At 41.1% G+C, this 27963-nt stretch overlaps 1 protein-coding gene and 1 non-coding gene across 11 annotated transcripts; both read left to right on the plus strand.

Annotated features, from left to right (window-relative positions):
• On the plus strand, positions 1-27517 carry NOL11 (nucleolar protein 11). Of its 10 annotated transcripts, none has more exons than XM_005584760.5 (18): positions 1-438; positions 1731-1844; positions 1963-2019; positions 3698-3846; positions 4903-4960; positions 6393-6537; positions 8951-9139; positions 16390-16466; positions 18227-18350; positions 18978-19066; positions 19376-19450; positions 19810-19994; positions 20149-20274; positions 20424-20654; positions 21230-21308; positions 21825-21917; positions 26795-26902; positions 27061-27517. In XM_005584760.5, exons 1-18 carry the CDS (start codon positions 436-438, stop codon positions 27175-27177), a joined length of 2019 nt encoding a protein of 672 aa, XP_005584817.3. In that variant the 5' UTR covers positions 1-435; the 3' UTR covers positions 27178-27517. The 10 variants fall into 10 exon arrangements, with proteins under 10 accessions (XP_005584817.3, XP_005584815.3, XP_073876316.1 ...); XM_005584758.4 differs by having other exon boundaries at positions 1-154; XM_074020215.1 differs by lacking the exon at positions 19376-19450.
• On the plus strand, positions 23685-23815 carry LOC123569627 (small nucleolar RNA SNORA38). Its single transcript, XR_006693442.2, has one exon. It is a non-coding gene; the product is annotated as a small nucleolar RNA SNORA38 (small nucleolar RNA).
• Positions 27518-27963: the final 446 nt, after the last annotated feature.

Here is a 27963-nt window from a genome sequence, read left to right on the forward strand (position 1 = left end):
AGGTTTGCTCAAAATGGCAGCGCTGGAGGAAGAATTCACGTTGTCTTCGGTGGTCCTGAGCGCCGGGCCTGAAGGACTCCTAGGCGTGGAGCAGAGCGACAAAACAGACCAGTTTCTAGTGACAGACAGCGGCAGGACAGTCATCCTCTATAAGGTGAAGGCAGTAGGATTGGGAGCGCCCCGACTGCCTTCTCGCCCCTTTCTGAGCGCGGAGCTCGAGCTCGAGTTTCTCACAGCTTCAGAAAGAGATCGTGGAGAAGGCTTAACAGACAGCCGGCTGGGCCTGTCGGGAACGCTGAGTGAGGTCTAGAATCTGGCTTGCTTGGCCTCCTGTAAAGGCATATTTCCGACTTGCAAGGGCAGACCGTCTGAGTGCACGTGGGTTAGACTCGGAAAAGAAAAAGAACCTGTGCTTTTGCTTCGGAACTGGCGGAGATGGTATTGCTAAGATTCCCTCCTGGGGTCTTTATCGTCCTAGCTGCCCGCGGGAGGATGGAACGGAGATTGTTTGGGCGGGGTAGGATGACACTGACAAGAGTGGGAATAGTGGTTTAGCCGTGTCTACACTTCACACCCCTGTCTTTGTAGGGAGGGACAATTTTAGAGGGTAAGGGACTTTCTTGATAGCTCGGTAAGAATCTTGACTCCAAGTGGCTTGTCTGTTGGCATCTCTGGTTCACGCTGTGAATCCTGGAGTTGAGTCCCAGGAAAATCTGCAAGTCCTGCCCCCATTTCAGCCTAAAGCCTGATAGGGAACACTTTCTAAGCTTGCTTTTGGTGGTCGCATGGAAAGCAGTTACTTTTATCTGGGCTGCTGAACATAGTTTTCTATGTTTTAAAGAAGTTAGCTATCTGCTTTGACGTTTCGAGAACAGGTTGCCAACAGCTCCCTGTACTGTTTTGACTCTGCTGACTCTTGGGTTTTACTTGGGCTGTCAAGTACGTTTGCAGTTTTGCAGTTCCTACATAGGAATACAGCGACTGATTGGAATTGGATAGACATGATCCCAGATGTCTACTTAATTTCCCATGCCCCTGTTTAAAGGCATAACTTCCCATGCCTCTATTCAGAGGCCTAATATAATCAATTTTAAATGTACTATTGTTTTTTAACAAAGGGCTGTTTGTTTACTTATTTAGGAACATAGTTATATTTTCATTTTAACTACCCTTTTAAAGTTTTGGCCGGCGCGGTGGCTCACGCCTGTAATCCCAGAACTTTGCGAGGCCGAGATGGGTGGGTCACCTGAGGTTCAGGAGTTCGAGACCAGCCAGGCCAAAATGGTGAACTACTGTCTCTACTAAAAATACAAAAATTAGCCGGACTCGGTGGCGTGTGCTTGTAATTCCAGAGCTTTGGGAGGCCGAGGTGGATGGAGCGCCGTGGCGCGATCTTGGCTCACTGCAACTTCTGCCTCCTGGGTTCAAGCGATTCTCCTGCCTCAGCCTCCCGAATAACTGGGGTTACAGGCGCGCGCCACCACGCCTGGCTAATTTTTGTATTTTTGGTAGAGACAGGGCTTCACCATGTTGGTCAGGCTGGTCTTGAACTCTTGACCTTGTGATTCGCCCACCTTGACCTCTCAAAGTGCTGGGATTACAGGCGTGAGCCACTGCAACTAGCCAGTAAATTTTTTAAATGCTGTCATTTTAATGGTTACTTTTATTGATTATAAATTTAATTGCTTTTAATATTTGACTTAATATTGTATTTATCTTAATTTCATTAGGTTTCTGATCAGAAACCCTTGGGGAGCTGGTCAGTGAAACAAGGTCAAATTATAACATGTCCAGCTGTGTGCAACTTTCAAACTAGAGAGTATATTGTTGTACACGATAATAAGGTGAGTTTTAAAACTTTTATATAATATATACAACATAAATGTTGATTATTAACTATTTGTTTTTATTATATGTAAATGGAGAATAGAATAGTTTTTAACTAGTATGTTTTGATTTAAGGTTTTAAGAATATGGAATAATGAAGATGTAAACCTGGATAAAGTGTTTAAAGCTACAGTAAGTCTTTGAATTTTCCAACATATTTATTTAGCTTATTGGTGAATTAGAATCATTTATAATAAAGTATGTGTTATTTATTTTAATACTTCTGGGAAAATAAGCATAAGGTCCTAATCAGGTTTTCATTCTAATTACCTTACAGTATATCTTGGTAACATGTCTCCATGAGTTAAGGAGATGAGGATTTATATAATTCATGAATGAGAAATTTACACTTATTTCCATGAGTTTGGATGTTTGGAGTATGTCTTTTGTGAGCGCAAAATGAACTTCCTGTACCTTTTCTTAGAATAGGTAGACCCTGCAAGTTTCATGTATTGTACATTTTTATTTATTTATTTATTTTTATTTTTTTATTTTTTGAGACGGAGTCTCGCTCTGTCGCCCAGGCTGGAGTGCAGTGGCCGGATCTCAGCTCACTGCAAGCTCTGCCTCCCAGGTTTACACCATTCTCCTGCCTCAGCCTCCCGAGTAGCTGGGACTACAGGCGCCTGCCACCTCGCCCGGCTAGTTTTTTTGTATTTTTTAGTAAAGACGGGGTTTCACCGTGTTAGTCAGGATGGTGTTGATCTCCTGACCTCGTGATCCGCCCGCCTCGGCCTCCCAAAGTGCTGGGATTACAGGCTTGAGCCACCACGCCCGGCGTATTGTACATTTTTAAGAGTGGCATATAATACAGTAAAAAATCAAATCAAAACATGACTAGCTGTGTATGTTCTACTAATGACCTAGAGTGTGTGCATTTTTTCTTACTTATAAAATGAGTATCTTAAACTAGGTTAATCTTGAAAGTTATTTCAGTTCTAAATGTCTAAATATAATTGGCACATTTTAGAAGTGGCTCACAGGCCGGGCGCGGTGGCTCAAGCTGTTCCCTGGCTCCAGTCTTTTCATTTACCTTGAAATTCTTAACATAATCCTGAATTTTAAACAGTGGGGGTTTATTTGTTGTTGTTTTCCTCACACACAGTGTTAACTTCTTTTTCTGGAATTGCGGGCTGTAGTTTTAATTGTGGCATCAGTTCTTATCTAACATCAGAATTGCATGTACCTCTGCATGAATGGCTTATTTGTATCTTCCCCATTTTTAAGAAACCCAGGTTTTAGTCTAACCTCTAGTAGTCACAATGGATAAACCAAAAATGAACTTACAGATTAAAGTTGGGACTAGGTAGAGAGGATAAGAGAAAAAGTCTAAATGTGTTTGTGTTGTAGATTAGATTTTGGAACCATACATAGTTACAAAGCAAAACTAAATCAAAATGAAAACAAAGCAGTCACTTAAAAAGAAGCCTCCGCGGCCGGGCACGGTGGCTCACGCCTGTAATCACAGCACTTTGGGAGGCCGAGAGGGCAGATCATGAGGTCAGGAGATTGAGACCATCCTGGCTAACACGGTGAAACCCCTTCTCTACTAAAAATACAAAAAAATCACCCGGGCGTGGTGGCAGGCGCCTGTAGTCCCAGGTACTTAGGAGGTTGAGGGAGGAGAATGGCGTGAACCCGGGAGGCGGAGCTTGCAGTAAGCCGAGATCGCCCCACTGCACTCCAACCTGGGCAACAGAGCGAGACTCCATCTCAGAAAAAAAAAAAGCCTTCTCTAAATATCATTATCTTATTATATTAGGTATACACTGTTTTAGAATAAAAATTAAAATTTTGTATGTTCTTCCAGTTGTCAGCTGAAGTATATAGGATACTTTCAGTGCAAGGGACAGAACCCTTGGTGCTCTTCAAGGAGGGTGCTGTTCGTGGTTTAGAGGCCTTGCTTGCAGACCCCCAGCAGAAAATTGAAACTGTTATCTCTGATGAAGAAGTGATTAAGTAAGTACCAGTACTTGTAAGTAAATTTATCAAAATAAAAATGCACTGAACATTTTTTTGCCTTGTTCAAAAGTATTGGTTATAAATATAATGAAAGTAACCTAATTAAAAGTCACTTATAAAACATTGACTAAAAATAAGATCCCAAAAAGCCTCTGGGCATGATGATTGAAGAAACCATAGAGTCATATGAGGTCTTGACAGAAATGGATACTCAGTTATCTGAGGATGAAATGGGTTATCCCAAAAGACCAAAATCTTTTTGTTTCTGTCATATTGCCCTGACTACCAAGCTCCCATCCTTGTCGCCTGGCTAAAAGTGTATCGTGTTAGTGAAATCATGGTGTGTGTTAAGACCTCTGCATTCCCAGATTCTGAAATAAAACTGGAAAAATGACTCATCAAGGGATAGAAGGACACTTCATGATTTCACGTCTTTCTGATCCTCTTTATTTCATCACATTTCCTGTTCATTGACTTGTTTTCTCCAGGTCTACCTGGTAGAAACTCATTTTCTAAAAGTCAGAGTTCAGACTGGTACTTACAACATGGACAGTAACGAGTTATAGATTAGACTGACCTGATGAATACCTCTAAGGTGTGAGCAACTGTTTTGAGGGAAATCTTTGGAGGATTTGAGCTCTAGTTGCCGCTTTGCCACAAACTGTGCAGCCAATAACTATGCCTCAGCTTCCTCTGTATTGAGATCTTAATGTTTTCCTCAGAACATGAGTCCCAAAAGTAACTCTGAAAAAAATGAGGTAGGGGAGTCAATTTAATTTTGGGAAGCACTGCATCTCCCCTCTTGGAACTTTAAAATTCACATTATCATCTGGGGAGTTCAACAACCTGCATTTAATCCAGAGCCGCATTTGACAAACACGTATTCCTGGTGGTATGTGTTTCAAAATGCCAAATTAAGTGTTCTCTGATGTCTCTCTGGTTCTAAAAAATATTTAATGAAAACATTGATTAAATTTTGATTGATATGTGTCTCCCAGCTGGTGATTTTTGCATTATATAATTTTTCTTTTTTCTTTTTTTCTTTTTTTGTAGATGGACAAAATTTTTCATAGTATTCAGGCATCCTGTTTTAATTTTTATTACTGAAAAAGTAAGTGGTATCTTCAATTCCTGGCCCATTTTGTGAAATTTCTTTTTTAAAAAAAATTTTTTTTTTAGAGATAGGGTCTTGCCCTGTCACCCAGGCTTGAGAGCAGTGGTGCCATGATGGTTCACTGCAGCCTCAACCTCCTGGCTCAAGCAATCCTCCCACCTCAGCCTGCCGAGTTGCCGAGTAGCTGGGACCACAGGCATGCACTATCATCCCGGCTTATGTTTTATTTTTTGTAGAGACAGGGTCTCACTGTGTTGCCCAGGCTGGTCTCAAACTCCTTGGGCTCAAGGGATCCTCCTGCCTTGGCCTTTCAAAGTCCTGGGATTACAGGTGTGAGCCATTGAGCCCAGCTGTGAAATTTCAAAACCTTTATTTATTTATTTATTTATTTATTTATTTTTTGAGACAGAGTTTCACTCCTGTTGCTCTTGTTGCCCAGCCTGGAGTGCAATGGCGCGATCTCGGCTCACCACAACCTCCTCCTCCCGGGTTCAAGTGATTCTTCTGCCTCAGCCTCCCTGGTAGCTGGGATTACAGGCATGCACCACCACGCCCGACTAATTTTGTATTTTTTGTAGAAATGGGGTTTCTCCATGTTGGTCAGGCTGGTCTTGAACTCCCGACCGCAGGCGATCCGCCCACCTCAACCTCCCAGAGTGTTAGGATTACAGGCGTGAACCACTATGCCCGGTGCAAAACCATTATTTTTTGAATTAAAATGGGACTCCTTATTCTCTCAGAATATCTCTAATTTTTTTTTACTTTTTATTTTTTATTTTGTTTTGAGACGGAGTGTTGTTCTGTCACCCAGGCTGGAGTGCAGTGGCACGATCTCAGCTCACTGCAACCTCCACCTCCCGGGTTCAAGTGATTCTCCTGCCTCAGCTTCCCAAGTAGCTGGGACTACAGGCGCCCGCCACCACGCCTGGCTAATTTTTGTATTTTTAGTAGAGACGGGGTTTTACCATATTGGTCAGGCTGGTCTCGAGCTCCTGACCTTGTGATCTACCCACCTCGGCCTCCCAAAGTGCTGGGATTAGAGGCATGAACCACCACGTCCAGCCTGTAACTTTTTTATAACCTTTTAAATTTAAGGCTGGGTGTGGTGACCTCATCTCTATTAAAAAAAAAAATACTGGAGCATGACAACGCACACCTGTATTCCCAGATATTCGGGAGGCCAAGGTGGGAGGATTGTGTGAGCCTAGGAGGTGGAGGTTGCAATGAGCCGAGATCACACCACGGTAGTCCAGCCTGGGCCACAGAGCAAGACCCTGTCTCAAAACAAACAAATAAATTTAATTGGATAAGATGTTTTTAAGGACTCATTGATGTAATTAGAATGGGGTGACAACTTCTGGTTTTGACATATGTTAAAATACTTGGTTGAAATGGGAATATTTATAAAATAACCTTTTTTTTTTTGCAGCATGGAAATTACTTTGCTTACGTGCAAATGTTTAACTCACGTATCTTAACCAAATATACACTCTTACTTGGACAAGATGAAAACTCTGTTATAGAGAGTTTTACTGCATCTGTAGATCGGAAATTCATCTCTTTGATGTCATTAAGTAAGTTTTCTTTCTTTGAACTTTCAGAGATTATAAATAGAGGAATGTTATCGGATAATGTCTGTTTTTGAATCTTAGACTTTGTGAAGCATTCAGTTACAGCCATTTTTGTGCTTCCTTACAGCATTCATGCCTTCACTTTTTTTTTCTTTTTTTTTTTTGAGATGGAGTCTCGCTCTGTCGCCCAGGCTGGAGTGTAGTGGCACAACCTCTGCTCACTGCAGCCTCTGCCTCCCGGACTCAAACAATTCTCCTGCCTCAGCCTCCTGAGTAGCTGGGATTACAGGCGCCCACCACCACATTCAGCTAATTTTTGTATTTTTAGTAGAGACAGGGTTTCACCATGTTGGCCAGGCTGGTCTCAAACTCCTGACCTCAGGTAATCTGCCCGCTTTGGCCTCCCAAAGCGCTGGGATTACAGGCGTGAGCCACCTTGTCCGGCCCATGCATTTGCCTTTTGTACTTTGCATGTCTGGCCATGCATTAAATCAGCGATCCTGTGTTTTGAGGGCCTATTGAAGTACTTTAGGTATAGCATCCTTTTCTAACATTGCTTTGTCAAAATTCACCATAAGCTGGCCGGGCGTGGTGGCTCGTGCCTGTAATCCCAACACTTTGGGAGGCCGAGTTGGGTGGATCACGAGGTCAGGAGATCGAGACCATCCTGGCTAACACAGTGAAACCCCATCTCTACTAAAAATACAAAAAATTAGCTGGGCGTGGTAGAGGGCGCCTGTAGTTCCAGCTACTCGGGAGGCTGGGCAGGAGAATGGCGTGAACCCAGTAGGCGGAGCTTGCATTAAGCCAAGATCGCTCCACTGCACTTCCGCCTGGGGGTCAGAGCAAGACTCCGTCTCAGCGGAAAAAAAAAAAAAATTATCATAAGCAATAAGTAACAATATTAATACCAATGAAAAAGAAACATCACCTTTTAGCTGATAAGGCCCAGATTCTTTGAGAGTGTAGTTAGTGAACCATAAACTGTCTATGCTTGGCATTGAATGGCCCCTCTGCTCCTTTTTTCCAACCATTAGATTTAGTGTGCCCTTCCTTGAATAGTGACTGAGACAGATGGGCAAAAGGAGACTAACAGCAGCTTTGGCCCATGCCACTTGCTTTTTATTATAGATTGTAATGCCTTAGAGTCTACCTTTATGAAATGGTCTAAAGTATAACCCCAGTCTTAGGCCTCTAGGGCGGGGAAGGAAAAAAAAGTCTATGTAGTACCCTCTGCCCTCCACCCTTCATGGCTGCTTTTGAAGTTGTTCTGAGAAAGTGAAGGAGAAATAAACAAGAGCAATACATAGGAAACATTTCCATATTATCACAATTAAAAATCTTTGTGAAGTTTTTCAGTGTGCAAATGTTTTCAGTGGCTATTTTTTAAAAGGCTCCTGTCATTTTCATATCTTGGGGGTTATTGGAATGTACTTAATGTTTAGCTTAATGAACTTTGAAGGGAAGAAGTGTGAACCAAAGGGTCATATAAATCTTTATGTAACGGTAGGTAGTCCCAGCTACTTGGGAGGCTGAGGCAGGAGAATGGCGTAAACCCGGGAGGTGGAGCTTGCAGTGAGCTGAGATCAGGCCACTGCACTCCAGCCTGGGCGACAGAGCAAGACTCCGTCTCAAAAACAACAACAACAACAAAAAAAACAATAGGTAGAACCACATGAAACTGCCAAAATTCAGTTGGACCACAAGAAAGAGCAATTTCATAAGATTTTCAGGGTGATTAGATAGGAAGAATTATAATAGACTAAGCACGGTGCCTCACACCTGTAATCCCAGCACTTTGGGAGACTGAGGCAGGAGGATTGCTTGAGCGCAGGAGTTGGAGACCAGCCTGGGCAACATAGCAAGACTCTATCTCTAAAAGAAAATTTTTTTTAATTAGCTGGGTGAGGTGTGTGCACCTGTAGTCCCAGCTATTTGGGAGGCTGACGTGGAAAGATAGATCACTTGAGCCCAGTAGGTTCAAGCTACAGTGAGCATGATCACACCACTGCAATATGGTCTTGGGTCACAGAGTGAGATCCTGTCTCACAAAAACAAACAAAAAAGAAATGTAATATCTAGACCAGATGCTAATTACTTTCTAATGAGGGATATATCCTTTTAGGGACTAGATGATCTATATTCTTGGCAGTCCCCCTCAATATTTTGTTATTGCAGATATTTACAGTTTTTCTTGACTGTTACATTTCTTACTAAGATTTTTCTTGATAATACTCCTTTCCCCAGTTTAAATTTGTAGTATTCTTTAAGAGAAAGCACTGTGAGGGGATTGTTTATTTTTCTGGTTGGCTCTTTTATCAAATTGGTAAAATATTATAAACAATCTAGTACATTTACCTATACTAGATATAGAAATATCCTTCAATAACCAGCAACAAATGCTTATTTCCAACAGGCTCTGATGGTTGTATATATGAAACCTTGATACCAATACGTCCAACTGACCCAGAAAAAAATCAGACCTTAGTTAGATCACTGCTGCTCAAGGCTGTTGTATCTGGTAACACTCGAAATGGAGTTGCACTCACTGCCCTGGATCAGGATCACATCGCAGTCCTAGGAAGTCCACAAGCAGCTTCTAAGGGTAACTGACATCCAGTTCATTACGAAGGCCTTTGTATGTTTCCTTCACAGTGTACCTTTTACTCTTCTTTTCTTTTTCATTTTGTTATTACCCAGACTAATTCATTTTCTTTATCAGCATACTTAATTTTTTTGTACCTTCCCAATTCTTCTTGAATTGGTTTTTTATTTTTATTTTGCATTGATTAATCTTTCAAAAACACTTCTTGGTATCACCACCATGCTCATAATTATAATGTCATAAATAAATAAAAATGGTGAATATACTAGTCACCATCATACTAGCCTGCAGGCATTTGCAACATTAGTAAGCCTTGCGTTTGAGGATTGGATTCTTGGCAACATTTCACAGCATGGAAATCGACTGGACATGTACACCTTGAAATGTGGGAACTAATAGTGTACCTTTGATCTCCGTGACTTCTGAACAGGATTCTCATCACCACCTCGCCTCCTTACCCACCAACTCCACTCCAGACTTCCTAGTCAGTCATGAAAAACACGATTGCTCCTTGCCAGTACAGGATCGCAGACCCCAGCCTTCACTAGAAAACTCAGACTCTATCGTTTAGCATAAGTCCCTTCATAGCCTAGACCCACCTTTTCCAACCTATTCTCCCAAATTCTGAGCAAGAACCCTCAGTTTTATTCAGGCGAGGCTCTCTATTGACCACACACTTGATACGCCCATCCTCACCTGTGTACTTTGTTCTGTTTCTCCTGCTTATTATTAAGATAGGAGCAAGGCTGGGTGCAGTAGCTCACGCCTGTAATCCCAGCACTTTGGGAGGCTGAGACGGGCAGATTGCTTGAGGCCAGGAGTTCGAGACCAGCTTGGCCAACATGGTGAAACTCCATGTCTCCACTGAAAATACAAAAAATTAGCTGGGCTTGTTGACGCACAAACTCGGGAGATGGAGGTTGCGTTGAGCCGAGATTGCACTATGCACTCAACCTGGTCAACAGAGTGAGACTCTGTCTCAAAAAAAAAAAAAAAAAAAAAGGCAGGAGCTCCTGGTTATAGTGTAATTATACCATGTGCCTGGCACTTTACTAAGATTATCTCATTATTTGTATCATTTACTCCTCTAACAACCATATGGGTGGAAATAAAGTTGTTACCATTCCCCTTTACAAAACAGGAAACTGAGGTATGAGGTAACTAAGTAGTGGAACTAGGATTCAGCCCGAACAGGTGAACTCTGTTAAGCCATGTACCCTGCTGCTCTTAAGTCCTGACTCTTCACCACTTCACTAAGCTGTGCTTCTCCTCTCTCTCCTCCCATCTTCCTCTCTTATTCCTGCTCTACCTCCCTGCCAAAAAACCCCACTAACTACTATAGAGTTTTCTGCGTCCCTTTCTATGGTTTTATTGGTCCATATATGAGGAAATACTACTACTTAAGGGTTTTTCCCCTCTTCCTATGTATGCTAGCACACAATACATAACAGTTGTGTACCTTGTTTATTCACCTGGCCAAGATCTCTCAGAGATCTTTCCATATCATATTATTTTTTAATCTTCCTTGCTTTTTGAATAGCTGCATAATATTTCACTGAAGGGCGGCCCCACAGTGTGCTTCATCACTCTCCTATTGCCAGACATGAACATCTATTCTGCTTTTTTAAATTAAGATGAAATTCATATAACATAAAATTAATCGTTTTGTTTTTTAAAATTTTTAATGCTCTTTCATTTCTTTTTTCATTTTTTACTTTCATTTATCTTTAATTTTTGGTAGGCCCTTATAGACGAAAAATTAACTAAAGTGAACAAGTCACTGGTATTTGTTGTGCATCTACTTCTGTCTAGGTCTTTTTTTTTTTTTTTTTTTTAGAGTTTTAGTCTTGTTGCCCAGGCTGGAGTGCAATGGCAGGATCTTGGCTCACTGCAACCTCTGTGTCCCAGGTTCAAGCGATTCTCCTGCCTCAGGCTCCCAAGTAACTGGGATTACAGGCATGTGCCACCACACTTTGCTAATTTTTTTCTTTCTTTTTTTTTGGAGACGGAGTTTCACTCTGTTGCCCAGGCTGGAGGGCAGTGGCGCAATCTCCACTCACTGCAAGCTCCGCTGCCTCCCGGGTTCATGCCATTCTCCTGCCTCAGCCTCCCTAGAAGCTGGGACTACAGGCGCCCACCACCACACCCGGCTAATTTTTTTGTATTTTTAGTAGAGACAGGGTTTCACCATGTTGGCCAGGCTGGTCTCGAACTCCTGACCTCAAGTGCTCCACCTACGTCAGCCTCCCAGAGTGCTAAGATTACAGGCGTGGGCCGGGCGCGGTGGCTCAAGCCTGTAATCCCAGCACTTTGGGAGGCCGAGACGGGTGGATCACGAGGTCAGGAGATCGAGACCATCCTGGTAACCCGGTGAAACCCCTTCTCTACTAAAAAATACAAAAAACTAGCCGGGCACAGTGGCGAGCGCCTGTAGTCCCAGCTACTCGGGAGGCTGAGGCAGGAGAATGGTGTAAACCCGGGAGGCAGAGCTTGCAGTGAGCTGAGATCCGGCCACTGCACTCCAGCCTGGGCGACAGAGCGAGACTCCGCCTCAAAAAAAAAAAAAAAGATTACAGGCGTGAGCCATTGCACCTGGCCAACTTCTGTCTAGTTTTAAAACATTTTCATCATGTCAAAGGAACCTCTGGACCCATTAAGCAGTTGCCCCTCATTCTCCTCTGTCCACTACCCCAGGCAACCACCAATCTGCATTCTTCTGTGGATTTACCTTTTTGGGATATTTTGTGTAAATGAAATCATACAATACTTTTTGTGTCTGGCTTCTTTGACTTAGACTTAGCCTAATTTTTGTTTTTGTATTTAGTTTTTAGTAGCACTGAGGTCTTGCTATGAGCTCCTCCTGCCTCAGCCTCTGAAAGTGTTGGGATTACAGGCAAGAGCCACCACATCTGGCTGGCCAAATGTTTTTGAGGTTCATCCACATTGTTGCATGTATCAGTGTTTCATTCCTTTTCGTGGCAGAGTAATATTCCATTGTATATATATAACACAGTTTGTTATCTGTTCATTCATGAATATTTCAGCTGTTTCCACCGTTTGGTTATTGTGAATAATGCTGTGAACATTGGTGTGCATGTATTTGTGTACCGGTTTGTTGTTGTTGTTGTTGTTGTTTAAGACAGAGTCTCGCTCTGTTGCCCAGGCTAGAGTACAGTAGTGTGATCTGGGCTCACTGCAAGCTCCACTTCCCGGGTTCACGCCATTCTCCTGTCTCAGCCTCCTGAGTAGCTGGGACTACAGGCGCCAGCCACCACACCTGGCTAATTTTTTGTGTTTTTAGTAGAGACGGAGTTTCACCGTGGTAGCCAGGATGGTCTCGATCTCCTGACCTCGTGATCCGCCCGCCTCGGCCTCCCAAAGTGCTGGGATTACAGGCATGAGCCACCGGCCCCACTGTGTACCAGTTTTTAATTCTTTGGGATATATACCTAGCAGGGGAATTATTAGGTCATATGTTAATTCCATGTTTAGCTTTTCATTTTTTAATGTTTATGGGTACATAATAGGTGTATGTATTTAAGGGACACATGAGATATTTTGATACAGACATGCAATGCATAATAATCACATTAGGGTAAATGGGGTACCCATTACTTCAAGCATTTGTCATTGCTTTGCTTTGCAAGCATTTTAGTTATTCTCTTCGTTATTGATTGTGTTCAACTTTTTGAAGAAGTGCCGAATTCCACAGTGGCTAAACCATTTTACATTCCCACCAGCATTGTACAGTGGTTCCAGTTTCCCTGTGTTCTTGCTCACATGTGGCTGTTTTTCCATAATTTGGATTCTGGCCATTCTAGTGGGTGTGAGATAGTACTTCATTTCTGTTTTGATTTGCATTTCCCTAATGACTAAGGGTGTTGAACATTTTTTCATATGCTCATTGTCTATTTATGTGTCTTCTTTGGAGAATTGTCTATATTAGTCCTTTGCCTATTTTTAAATTAGGTTGTCGTTTTGTTGTTGAATTCTAAGCGTTCTTTATATATTCTAGATACTATACCCTTATCAGACATATGATTTCCAAATATTTTCTGCCATTCCATAGGTTGTCTTCACTTTGTTGATAATGTCCCTTCGTGCACAAAAGTTTTAATTTTCATGAGGTCCAATTTTTATTTTTCTTTGGTTGCTTGTGCTTTTGGTTCTACATCCAAGAATCCATAGCCAAATCCAAGGTCATAAAGACGGATCCCCACGTTTTCTTCAAAGAATGTTTGGTTTTAGCTCTTATATTTAGGTTGTTGATTCATTTTGAGTTATTTTTGTGTATAGTGTAAAATAAGGGACTAACTTTGTTCCTTTGCATGTGGCTCTCCAGTTGTCCCAGCACCACAGTGGTCCTGGCACCTTTGTTGAAAAATCATTTGGCCCTAGATGACTCTCAGTCTGTTACACTGGGCCAGTACCGCACTGTTTTGATTACTGTTAACTTTATAAGCAGTTTGGAAATCAGGAAGTATGAGCTCTCCAGCCTTGTTCTTCTTTTTCAAGTTTGTTTTTGCTGTTTAGGCCAACGGAATAATTGCAATTATTCCATGTGATTTTGAAGATTGGCTTTTCCATTTCTGCAAAAAAGACTGTTGGAATTTTGATTGAGATTGAACTGAGCCTGTAGGTTGCTTTGTGCAGTATTGCCATCTTAATATTAAGTCTTCCAATTGCTGAACACAGGATGTCTCTATTTGTTTATGTCTTCTTTAATTCCATTCAGCAATGTTTTATAACTTTTAGTGTACAATGCTTTCACTTTCTTGGTTAAATTTGTTCCTAGGGGCCGGGCGCAGTAATCACACCTGTAATCCCAGCACTTTGGGAGGCCAAGGTGGGCAGATCACCCGAGGTCAGGAGTTCCAGACCAGCCTGACCAACGTGGAGAAACACCTTCTTTATTGAAAGAAACTACAGAATTAGCCGGGTGTGGCGGCACACGCCTATAATCCTAGCTACTTGGTGGGGGCAGGGGCTGAGGCAGGAGAATCACTTGAACCCGAGAGGTGGAGGTTGCGGTGAGCCAAGATCGCGCCACTGCACTCCAGCCTGGGCAATAAGAGCAAGACTCCGTCTGAAAAAAAAAAATTATTCCTAGGTATTTTATTCTTTTGGATGCTAATATACATGGTATTATTTTTCTCTTTTTTATTTTTATTTTTAGAGATGGAGTCTTACTCTGTCACAGGGCTGGAGTGCAGTAGCGTGATCTTGGCTCACTGCAACCTCTGCCTCCCAGGTTCAAGCATTTCTCCTGCCTCAGCCTCCCGAGCAGCTGGGACTACAGGTGCATGCTGCCACGCCCGGCTAATTTTTTATATGTTAGTAAAGACGAGGTTTCGCTGTGTTGCCCAGGCTGGTCGCCAACTCCTGAGCTCAGGCAATACGCCTGTCTCAGCCTCCCAAAGTGCTAGGATTACCGGCATGAGCCACCATGCACAGCCGGAATTTTTTTTCTTGATTTGCTTTTTGTTTTTAGTATATAGGAGCATCTGATTTTTGTATGTTGATCTTGTACCCTGCAACCTTGCTGAATTTGTTTATTAATGCTAATCTTTTGCTGTGGATTCTTCTCTATACAGGATCATGTCATCTGTGAATAGAGTTAGTTTTACCTCCATTTAAATTTGGATTTTTGGCTGGGCGTGGTGGCTCATACCTGTAATCTCAGCACTTTGGGAGGCTGAGATGGGTGGATCACCTGAGGTCAGGAGTTCGAGACCAACCTGGCCATCATGGTGACATCCCCGTCTCTACTAAAAATACAAAAATTAACCGGGTGTGGTGGCATGCACCTGTAGTCCCAGCTACTGGAAGGCTGAGGCAGGAGAATCACTTGAACCCAGGAGGTAGGTTGCAGTGAACAGAGATCGTGCCACTGCACTCCAGCTTGGGCGACAGAGTAAGACTGTCTCAAAACAAACAAAAATTGGATTTTTGTTTTTCTTCTTCTTGCCTAATTATTCTGGCTAGAACTTGAATAGCAGTGGTAAAAATAAGCCTCCTTCTCTTGTTCCTTATTTTAGGGGGATAGTTTTCAGTTTTTAACCACTCAGTGTAATGATAGTTGTGTAGAATAGCAGTGGTGAAGAGGGCAGAGCAGGCACCCTTGTCTTTTGGCTTATCTTAGGGGGAAAGCATTTAGTCTTTCACTGTTGACTGAAGGTAATTGTGGGTTTTTCATAGATGCCCTTTATCATGTTAAGAAAGCTCCTTCTTCTTTCCTAGCTTTCTGAGGTTTTTTTTTTTGTTTTTTTGTTTTTTTTTTTATGAAAGAGATTCTACAATGCCTTGTGTCAGCTGAGGTGATCATATGGTTATTCCCTTTGTTCTGTTGATGTACATGCTACACTGATTGGTTTTCTTCTGTTAACAACCCTTTCATTCCTGGAATCAACCCCTCTTGGTCATGGATTCCCCTTGGATTTGGTCTGTTGGTATTTTGATGAGGATTTTCTTTTTGCATCTATACTCATGGGGTTATTGCTCTGTAGTTTTTTTGTGTAGTGTCTTTGTCTGGCTTTGGTATCAGAGCATCCCAAAGCCTGAGTGAGTTTAGGAAGTATTTCCTGCTCTTTTATATTTTGAAAGAGTTTGGGAAGATTAGTGTTAATTTTTAAATTTGTAGAATTTACCAGTGAAGCCATCTGGTCTTGGGCTTTTCTTTGTTGGTTGTTTTTCATTGTTATTCCTGATTCATAAAGCCCTCCCTTCCTCAGGGCTCACCTTTCCAGGCTGCTTCTTTGTTTTTTTTTTTTTTTTTTTTTTTTTTTTTGAGATGGAGTCTCGCTGTGTCGCCCAGGATGCAGTGCAGTGGCATGATCTCCACTCACTGCAAGCTCTGCCTTCCAGGTTCATGCCATTCTCCTGCCTCAGCCTCCCGAGTAGCTGGGACTACAGATGCACACCACCACACCCGGCTAATTTTGTATTTTTAGTAGAGACGGAGTTTCACCGTGTTAGCCAGGATAGTCTCGATCTCCTGACCTCGTGATCCGCCTGCTTCAGGCTCCCAAAATGATGGGATTACAGGCGTGAACCACTGCGCCCGGCCTTTCCAGGCTGCTTCTTACCAGGAGCTCTCATTTCTTCCAGCTCCTGTGGCAATCACTGTCTTCATAATACATTTCTATACTAAATAAAGCAAAATGTATATATTTAACTATAACTCCCCCCTTCCCCAAAATATCATATATTTATATTTGGGACTCTTTCTGAATTTATGTCTTATTTTATAGAATGCCTCTCTGTATGGAACATAAAATTTCAAACACTACAGACTTCAAAAGAGTTACCACAAGGGACCAGTGGTCAAGTAAGTTTTTTCACTTAAGTACTTTCTCTGATTTAGTTATTTTGTTGTGTTTTGCTTTGTTTTGTTTTGAGATGGGACCTCACTGTGTTGCCCAGGCTGGTCTTTTACCCTTGGGCTCAAGTGATCCCCCTGCTTCAGAAATGTAGTTATTTTTGTGCCTAGTAAATGTGCTGTAAGGGAAGAGATCTCTTCGGACCTAAATATTTTGGCAGCTTTTCACACCAGGTGTGGTGGTGTGTATCTGTAGTCCCTGCTACTGAGGAGATTGAGGTGGGAATATCTTTCGAGCCCAGGAGTTCAAGGCTGCAGTGCTGTATGATTGTGCCTGTGAAGAGCTGCTACAGTCCAGCCTGGACAACACAGTGTGATCCCATCTCTGTAAATAAATAAGTAAATAGCTTGGCAGTTATTGATCAAATTAAGAATTATTTTTTACCTGAGGGATTATGTTTAGTTTGGTTATTGTTGAAATCACTTCCAAAATTCTAAATTATTGCCAGAACAATTGGCTATTTAACAGCTTTTGTTTTTAGCTGCTCTTTGGTTTTGTCTTTTTACTTATGTATTTTGAACTATACCCTCAAGCTGTTACTTTTCCTAATAAACTGGTCTTTTAGATTATGTGTTAAATGTTACCATGAAATTACATAAAAATACTTAAAAGAATTAAAATGGAAGCTGGGAAGACTGTGCACTTCCTGAGGCAGGGTTCCTGGTGAGTTTTTTTCTCCAGTGTATTTTCAGTGCTTACCAAGGTGCACAGTAAGTTTTAGTTACTTAGTGAATGAATATTCATATACAAATAAAATGTAAATCAAGGCAATAGGATGTTTTGGTAGTTTTAATTTGAGGATAAAGAGAAGGTTTCTCAGCATACAATTTAATTATAATTTATATGTAAACAAGTAATTTTAACAAATTTATTCACAATTTTTTATTGTGAATAAACTCACACTTTTTTGTTACAACTTATTTTATTTTATCATTTTATTATTTATTATTACAAATATTTCCTTGTTCCGTCAGACTTTTTTTCACATACCTGTCTTATTTTTACAATCATAAGATATAAGGTGTTAAATTCTGGTTTGTAAATTTAGTGCATTAGAAGTTTGCCCATGCTATAGTAGCCTTGGTAGTTATTATGTTAATAGATGTATAATAGTGACCACATTAATTTTAAACAATTGAGGTTTTTAAAATGTGTATGTTGATTAGATTCTTCTGAGTTGAAAGTATTTAAATTATGCTTCATTCAGACTTGAGCAAAAATAAGAGCCTATTTAATAAGTTCTACATAGAAAATTATTCTGGGGCCGGGCGCGGTGGCTCAAGCCTGTAATCCCAGCACTTTGGGAGGCCGAGACGGGCGGATCACGAGGTCAGGAGATCGAGACCAACCTGGCTAACACGGTGAAACCCTGTCTCTACTAAAAAATACAACAAATTAGCCGGGCGTGGTGGCGGGCGCCTGTAGTCCCAGTCACTTAAGAGGCTGAGGCAGGAGAATGGCGTAAACCCGGGAGGCGGAGGTTGCAGTGAGCTGAGATCCAGCCATTGCACTCCAGCCCGGGCGACAGAGCAAGACTCCGTCTCAAAAAAAAAAAAAAAAAAAAAAAAAAAAAGAAAATTATTCTGGGAAGTTGCTTACTTTGCCTTGTTTTTAATACTGAGAGCTTATACAGTAAGTGATAAGGCTTTATTGAGTCAGACCTTAGAAGAGAAAAACTTTGCTTATGTTTTTGATAACTTTTTTGTAGCTCTGGTATTATGGAGAAAATTTATTTATGCTACATGGAAAATCTCTGACTGTGATTCCATACAAGTGTGAAGTGTCATCATTAGCAGGTGCTCTTGGAAAACTCAAACATGGTCAAGATCCAGGTAGAAACTTACGCTTGTTTTATTAATACAAACCATTTTATTAACCTCTAGTTTCATATAGATTACCACAGCCTTCTATTTGTAAAGCTTGTTTTTAATTTTGAAATTTACCACTGTTTATTGAAACTTGTGAACAGGCTGGGCACGGTGTCTCATCCCTGTAATCCCAGCACTTAAGGAGGCAGAGGTGGGAGGATAGCTTGAGCCCAGGACTTCAAGACCAGCCTGGGCAACATAGACCCCATTCTCCACAGAAAAAGGAAAAACAAAAAGTTTAAAACTTGTGAACAGTCCAAATTGCAGGTTCTACTGCAAGCTGAAGAGTTATACTGTTTTGAATGCCAGTGATCTTCTGACTTTTGGGGCAATGGGAGAACTCCTAAACAAAATCAGTAATACCTCCGTCCTCCCTTGTTTACTGATGGCCTCATCTGTTAGCTTCATGTTGTTGGACATACAGCCTTTTTACTGTGTTATGGTTTACTTATCTGAGGTTATCAGTAGAATTACACGGACTTTTAAAGCCTCTCTTAAATTGTAGGAGTGTTTTTTTTTTTTAATTGTTTAGTTGGGCAAAAATCAGTAAGTCGAAACATTCCAGAAATTGTGCATTTTGCATTTTCTTAGGAGCTCATGTCATGCCCCGTTTTGTAAACTGGGAAACACCTCAAGGATGTGGACTTGGATTCCAAAACTCAGAGCAGTCAAGAAGAATTGTAAGTTTCGTAGTTGAAATTGAAATGTTAGTGCAAATGTTGAAAAACAGAAAAAGACTGAATTATTTTAATGAATCATATCCTTACAACTCTTATAGCTTTGACTTTAATGACAGGACAGTTTGAGGCTTGAACCCAGTAACCTCACATTCTTTATCCAGAAATGCCCCAAGTTGTCTATTAGTTATATTTACTTTTAAAAGTTTTTGATGAGAGCAAAAGTGTGCTTTGGGGTGTTTCATAGCCCTCTAAATGTATATTGGATCTCTTACATTGTTTTGTGATCCTAATCGGTTTACTTAATTCCAGTTAAGGAGACGAAAAATTGAAGTGAGTTTACAGCCAGAGGTTCCACCATCCAAACAACTTTTGTCAACCATAATGGTAAATAAATAATATGAAAAACAACTCAAGTGTTTCAAAGAAATCACATCTAATCTCTATTCTGTCTTATTGTTATGATCATCTTGATAGCGATAGCTATAGCTAACATCTGTGTAGTATCTTAAGGGTGTCAGAGTTGATCCAATATTTTGGCTTCTTTGATGCTCGCTATCACCTCATGAGATTGATATGGTGTTAGTCTTCTCTCTTTCTCATTTAACTTTGCAGTGTCAGCTTCAGCTTTGCAGGAATGCATGAAAACTGTTAGTCATTTGAGAAAATGTTGTGCTAGGAAACTTTCAAGTTCGGAGTGACATTCGTTATGTGCCAAACTGAATTCTTGAATTCTGCCCTTTCAGGAAGATTCAGAAAAACACATTGAAGTAGAAGTACGGAAATTTTTGGCTCTGAAGCAGACACCTGACTTTCATACTGTCATTGGGGACACAGTAACAGGACTTCTGGAAAGGTGTAAAGCAGAACCGTCATTTTATCCCCGGAACTGTCTGATGCAGCTTATCCAAACGCATGTGCTTTCTTACAGGTAGCTGTTTGTGTGTACCACACTGTACGTGCATAACTCTTCTGACCTTGTTTTTTATAGTTCTAATCTTCTGGAACTCTGAAAAGGCTTATAAATGATCTGCAGTTGAGATTTTTCTTAATATGTAATAGTGATTCAGATTTTTTTGTCTTAGTTTGTGCCCCGACTTAATGGAGATTGCCTTAATAAAGAAAGATGTACAGTTGTTACAACTCTGTCTACAACAGTTCCCTGACATTCCTGAATCAGTCACCTGTGCTTGCTTAAAAATTTTCTTGAGGTAAGTTAGACTCCAGTGGTCCTTTTTCTTCATTACATTTATAATCTGTTACATTGTTTGATTTCCAAAATTTTGATGCTTAGGAAATGAAATTTTTCCCAAAAGTTTGGTGATAAGGATTAACCTCTTGCTTTCAATTAACATTGTAGCATTGGTGATGACAGTCTTCAAGAAACAGATGTCAGTATGGAGTCAGTTTTTGACTATAGTAATTCTGTGCATGATGAGAAAATGGAAGAGCAAACTGAAATTCTCCAAAATGGCTTCAGTCCTGAAGAAGATAAATGCAGTAACTGTGATCAAGAGTTAAATAAAAAGCCTCAGGACGAAACAAAGGAGAGCACTTCATGCCCTGTGGTACCAAAAAGAGCAGCTCTACTGTATCCTTTGACATAGAGCATCCGTCTGTTTCTCTTTATAGGGTATAGTTATATGCCAAGCAATAACTAAGGAGTAACTCAGTAATGTAAGGTTTTTCTTTCCTTTTCCAATTGTGTTTTGTTTCTGTTTGAAAATAGATTATGTTCAATGCTACATTAAGTAAGGTTTACTTAAACCTGTTTAATTTAACTAGGCTGGGCATGGTGGCTCATGCCTGTAGTCCCAGCACTTTGGGAGGCCAAGGTGGGAGAATTGTCTGAGCCCAGGAGTCCGAGACCAGACTGGGCAACATGGCTAGACCCCCATCTCTACATCAGTTTTAAAAAGAAGCAGCAGCAGCAGCTATACTAACACAGAAGCTCTATCAATTCTGAAGATCAGTATTGTGAATAAATACCAATTAAAGTATTCCACATGATCTCCGATGATTAGGAGAGTGTTTGGCCATAGAGGTCTTTTAGAGACGTAAAACTTTTGTATAAATTTAGAAAACTAACATTGAGGAAGGAAGTTACTCATAAGTTCAATAGAATAGCTTCTATTTATTGAAGTAAGATTTTCCTTTAGTCCTAAGTAATGCAATTCTTCATTCAGCATATAGCGAAACATTTCTTCTGCCTCATTTGAAAGACATCCCAGCACAGCATATCACAGTAAGTGTTCATACAAGTTGTATAGAATTTTACTTCTGGTTTAAACTTTGCTATTTAACTGTAACCAGCTGTTAGGGCATTCTAAAGGTTATCAGATTCTTTCATGTGAATAAGAGGTTGCCCAGCTCTCATGGCAAAAAATTGTGCTGAGAAAACTCGAGCGATTCTAGGGTGATAGACCATGGCATATTCCTTGTGCCAAACTTGAAGGCCAAGTTAAGCTTCCTAAGTTATACATGAATAAACACTAAAAAGAATTGCTGAGAGAAGGGTTCTGTCTTCTCTACCTATTATTTACAAACAATGAGCTCATCACCACCACTACCCCCAAACCAGATGAGCTCCTCATTAATGGGAGGAACTGCATTTTATTCATTTTTGTGTCTCCAGATGTCTGGTGTATTTGTTTGATGTATAGTTAAATTGAACATTTTTTTCAGTCTTCGTGATGGGTTTATATAATAAGATAAATTTTTTCTATCAAAGTGATAAATTGTCCATTGTTTTTCCACCCAGCTGTTTCTCAAGTATTTGTATTTCCTGTATCTGAAGTGTAGCGAAAATGCTACTATGACTCTTCCTGGAATACACCCACCTACCTTGAACCAGGTGAGATTATGTTTTTACTTTGATTTGGTGCTGGGAAAAATTCGTAAAAAAAAAGTTGTATTCAAGGTCAGCACCTGCATTCATTCTTCTTGTTTTCTAGGCCATAAGAATCTCTTCCCTCATAAAACCAAACCACTGCAGTTAGAAATGGGGAGTCTCTCATTTAATAGATTTCTAGATCCATAATTCTACACCACAGAATTTTAATTTATCTTAAATTCCTGATTCTTCATTATGACCCTTTTCCAAGAATTTCCTTAGCCTTGATGGGAGACAACAGGAAGGAGCTGATAATATAAGTTGCCCCCTTAATAATCTCTTAAGACTAAGAGAATAGGCAGGGCCTGGTGACTCACACCTGTAATCCCAGCACTTTGGGAGGCCGAGGCAGGAGGATTACTTGAGGTCGGGAGTTTGAGACCAGCTGGGCCAACATGGTGAAACGCCATCTCTACTTAAAACACAGAATCAGCCAGGCATGGTGATGCATGCCTGTAATCCCAGATACTTGGGAGGCTGAGGCAGGAGAACTGCTTGAACCCAGGAGGTAGAGGTTGTAGTGAGCCGAGATCGTGCCACTGCACTCCAGTCTGGGCAACAAGAGCAAAACTCCATCTCAAAAAAAAAAAAAAAAAAAGGAATAAGAGAATAAAGGTTAGTGAAAAAATATTCCCAGAGAATCCCATGGTGGTCCCTCTTTAAAAATAATACTGGCCGGGTGTGCTGGCTCACGCCTGTAATCCCAGCACTTTGGGAGGATGAGGCAGGCGGATCACAAGCTCAACAGATCAAGACCATCCTGGCTAACACAGTGAAACCCCGTCTTTACTTAAAATACAAAAATTAGCCGGGCGAGGTGGCGGGTGCCTGTAGTCCCAGCTACTCGGGAGGCTGAGGCAGGAGAATGGCGTGAACCTGGGAGGCAGAGTTTGCAGTGAGCTGAGATCACGCCACTGCACTCCAGCCTGGGTGACAGAGCGAGACTCTGTCTCAAAAAATAATAATAATAATAATACTTATAGGCCAGGCGCGGTGGCTCACGCTTGTAATCCCAGCACTTTGGGAGGCCGAGGCGGGCGGATCACGAGGTCAAGAGATTGACACCATCTTGGCCAACATGGTGAAACCCCGTCTCTGCTAAAAATACAAAAATTAGCTGGACATGGTGGCAAGCACTGGTAGTCCCAGCTATTCGGGAAGCTGAGGCAGGAGAATCGTTTGAAGTAGGGAGACAGAGGTTGCAGTGAGCCAAGATTGTGCTACTATACTCCAACCCTGGGGACAGAGTGAGACTCTGTCTCAGAAAAAAAAAAAAAATACTTATGCTGGGCACGGTGGCTCGACTCTGTCTCAGAAAAAAAAAAAAAAAAACTTATGCTGGGCACGGTGGCTCGACTCTGTCTCAGAAAAAAAAAAAAAAAATACTTATGCTGGGCACGGTGGCTCATGCCTGTAATCCCAACACTTTGAGAAGCCAAGGTGGGCAGATCACCTGAGGTCGGGAGTTAGTGACTAGCCTGACCAACATGGAGACACCCCGTCTCTACTAAAAATACAAAATTAGCCGGGTGTGGTGGTAAATGCCTGTAATCCCAGCTACTTGGGAGGCTGAGGCAGGAGAATCAGTTGAACCTAGGAGGCAGAGCTTGCGGTGAGCCCAGATGGCACCACTGCACTCCAACCTGGGCGACAAGAGTGAAACTCTATCTCAAAAAAAAAAATAGTTATTTAAAAAACAGTAAGAAACATTTAAAAATAATGTATTTACCCTCCTACAAAGGCATGTCTATAGTTCCTTGTCTTTGGACATGTAAGAATTGGAGGCAAAGAAATGTGGACTTGGAGAAATCTGGGGCCAGCTTGCTCCCCGCAGGCTCAAGATCAACCTTCGCACATAGAAGCAATAAATTGTTTTGGTTTGGTAATATGTTATTCTAACAAAGGATTTTTAAACACTTAAATTGGCTCTTCTTCATTTAAAAAATAACTTTTTTTTTTTTTCCTTTTCAAGAAGGCAAGATCTCACTCAGTCAACCACACTGGAGTGCAGTGGGAATCATAGTTTGGTGCAGATCCTGCCCTGAAGCAGTCCTCCCCGCTTAGCCTCCCAAGTAGTTGGGACTGCAGGTGCATGCCACCACACCACATGAAAATACATTTTTTTTTCCTTTTTTGAGATGGAGTCTCACTCTGTCTCAGGCTAGAATGCAGTGGCACAGTCTCAGCTCACTGCAACCTCTGCCTCCCGGGTTCAAGCGATTCTCCTGCCTCAGCCTCCCAAGTAGCTGGGATTACAGGCATGCACCACCACGCTCGGCTAATTTTTGTGTTTCTAGTAGAGATGGGGTTTTACCATATTGACCAGGGTCATCTCAAACTCCTGACCTCAGGTGATCTGCCCATCTCAGCCTCCCAAAGTGCTAGGATTACAAGTGTAAGCCACCACAACCGGCCAAAATACAGTTTTTTTATTTTAAATTTTCTTGTAGAGACAGGGACTTCTATGTTGCCCAGGCTGGTCTCAAACTGCTGGGCTTAACTCCTGCCTTGGCCTCCCAAAGCATATGGATTACAGGGATGAGACACTTACTTGGCCTAAAAATAAGTTAAATTTTTAAGTAGTTTTTTGCTTTTTTTGTTTCTTTTTTTTTTTTTTTTTTTTTTTTTTGAGACGGAGTCTCGCTCTGTCGCCCAGGCTGGAGTGCAGTGGCGCGATCTCGGCTCACTGCAAGCTCCGCCTCCCGGGTTCACGCCATTCTCCTGCCTCAGCCTCCCGAGTAGCTGGGACTACAGGCGCCCACAACCGCGCCCGGCTAATTTTTTGTATTTTTAGTAGAGACGGGGTTTCACCGTGGTCTCGATCTCCTGACCTTGTGATCCGCCTGCCTCGGCCTCCCAAAGTGCTGGGATTACAGGCGTGAGCCACCGCGCCCGGCTTGCTTTTTTTGTTTCTGTTTTTGTTTTTGGTTTTTTTGAGACAGAGCCTTGCTCTGTCACCCAGACTGGAGTGCAGTGGTGTGATCTTGGCTTACTGCAATCTCTGCCTCCCAAGTTCAAGCGATTCCCCTGCCTCAGCCTCCTGAGTAGCTGGGATTATAGGTCCCCACCACCACGCCCAGCTAGTTTTTGTGCTTTTAGTAGAGACAGGATTTCACCATGTTGGCCAGGCTGGTCTCAATCTCCCGACCTCAAGATGATCCACCCGCCTCAGCCTCGCAAAGTGCTGGGATTACAGGTGTGAGCCACTGCACCCAGCCCACTCAGCATTGTATCAGACATTTCTTGGACCAATAGACATACATCTGCCTCATTCCTTTTAACCAATGCATACTATTTCATTTTACAAATATAAATTAATGTATCTATCATTCCTCTATTGATGGACATTTAAATTGTTTACCATTTTTTGCTGTCGTAAATCTTCAGTGGGCATCTTTATACAGATATTCTTGTATATTTATGAGAATGCCTGTTGAATAAATTCCCACAAGAGAAATTACTGGATGAAATGGTACATGCATTTTTAGTTTTCAAAATGCCAGACTTTCTGAAGAGTTGTGACAGCTACCACCAGCAAGGTCTGAAGCATTCTTTTTCACATTCTTACTGACACCCAGTTTTGTCAAACTTACTCTTTGCCAATCAGATGGGTAACAGGTGTTACTTCATTTTAATTTGCATTTCTTTGATAATGAGAGAAGGGAACCATTTCTTGTCCATTTATATTTGTTTTTGTGAATCTGCCTAGTTGGGTTCTTTGTCCATATATTTATTGCATTTCCTGTCTTTTGGTTTATAAGAAGTTTCTTTTATATTAAGGAAATTAGCCTTTTTCTATCAAATGCATTGTAAGTTATTTGTCTTTTTATTCTCTAGTATAATTTTTGACAGACACTTTCATGCTATTAAAATTAATTAAACTTTTCCTGTATGACTTCTTTATGGCTTATGTTATGTTTAAGGCCCTTCCCACTCTAAGATTATGAAAATAGTCACCAGCTTTCCCTGCTACATGGTTTTATTTCTTGTGTTTAACTCTTTGATACATATAGAATTTAATCTGGAATAAGGAGTTCCATAGGGATCAGCTCCCCCTCCCAAATGGATAACCAGTTTCCTGGGTGCTTTGATAGTTGCACGTTAACTACACCATTGGAAGATGTAGGACTACATAAGAAACTTTTATAAATGCTTAGTAATAATTCTAGTTTATGGTAGCTCATCTATAATACACAACACCTTGTCCTTGGGGAAAAATGTATCTTGCAGAATAGAAGATGAATGGTTATTTTGTTTTGTAACTGAAAATTATCGAAACTAAAAACTAAAATTTTTAAAAATAAAAAGGCAACTACTGGCCAGGCGCGATGTCTCAAGCCTGTAATCTTAGCACTTTGGGAGTCTGAGGTTGGAGGATTGCTTGAGGCCAGGAGTTCAAGACCAGCTTGGCAATAAGGCAAAACCCCATCTCTACAAAAATTGTTAAAAATTAGCCAGGTATTGTGGTGCGTCTGTAATCCCAACAGCTCTGGATGATTGCAGCTACTCTGGGAGGCTGAGGCAGGACTCCAGCCCAGGTGTTTGGGGGCTCCAGTGAGCTATGAGTTGTGCCACTGCATTCCTACTCCAGCCTGGGTGACATAGCAAGATTCCCGTCTCTAAAATATTTTCTTAATTAAAATAGATGTTTTAAAAGCCAGAAATGAGCCTTTTTATATTTCGTAGAAATTCCTCCATCTCTAAATTAAAATGTTCAGATTTTATTAATAAAGACTTATTTTTCTCATAACTGTCTGATATATTTATGGACTTGGTAAAGTGAATTAACCTGAAGTTAAATTTAAAATCTTAACTTTCCTTTTCCTATTCATTTTCAGATTATGGATTGGATATGTCTACTTCTGGATGCAAATTTTACTGTTGTAGTAATGATGCCAGAAGCAAAGAGGCTACTGATAAATCTTTACAAGCTTGTAAAATCTCAGGTTTGTGATTATTTGATATACACTGATTTTATTTGTACCTAAGTATCACCTGAATTACAATTTATTCTTAAAATTTGTCCTTACTTACTAATAGTCATGGAAGATTTGTTTCTATGTAGACATTATGGTAAAAGTTACTCTGAAACTTTTTTCTTTAGATATCTGTTTATTCCGAGCTCAACAAGATTGAAGTAAGTTTTCGGGAGCTACAGAAATTAAATCAAGAAAAGAATAATAGAGGATTATATTCAATTGAAGTGCTGGAGCTCTTCTGATATTACCAACTCTCCTTCATAGACATTTTATAAAGCTCTTTTATGTGAACTCTTGCTTCATCCAGGCAAGAACGGTGTTTTGTTTGCGACCATCTCGGTGTCAGGAGAAACGTGTCAGTGAGTACCTGGACCATCACTTACTGATGCTCCGGGGTAGGACTACAGGTTTCACACGAACCTATTCTAGGTTGTGGACATTGGTGCGGAGAGGTTCTGCAATTTTTTAAAAATATGTAGCTGGGTTGATTTTAAGTAAAATTATTTGTGTATTGATAAAAGTCTAATTTCTTATGTGTTTTGAATTGTTTTTCTTTTAATAAAAAACAACCATTGAAGCAGTGATTCTAGCAAGAATGTAATTTTACCAGATTCAGAAACTGCCCCTGCTCATTTGTTCCACAGCTCATCTTTCACACATTTGCAATGTGTCTTCTGCAGGGACCTCTTCTGCCACAAGCAGGCAGAGAGGGGTCCTCACACAGGCACATGCTTGCCTCCCGCCATCTCCCCTGTCCTTTAGGACAAATGAAAACTTCAGGTGTGAGTCTACAGCCCAGCTTTACAGAAAGAATCCTGACGGCTGAATTTACCTTGCAGTAGTGACAGGCTGCGTTTTAGGTCAGGCACTGTATGTAAACTTTAGTCACACATGTGGCCGTTAATGAACAGGTTCTCCTCCATCATTTTTAATCTCTCAGTAGGCCTTAATGAAAAGAAATCCCAATGGAACAGGGTAAAGTCTCTATTAATGATGACATTCTCAGCTGGGCACAGTGGCTCACGCCT

Source organism: Macaca fascicularis, chromosome 16, assembly GCF_037993035.2.
Source record: "Macaca fascicularis isolate 582-1 chromosome 16, T2T-MFA8v1.1".
Classification (NCBI taxonomy): domain Eukaryota; kingdom Metazoa; phylum Chordata; class Mammalia; order Primates; family Cercopithecidae; genus Macaca; species Macaca fascicularis.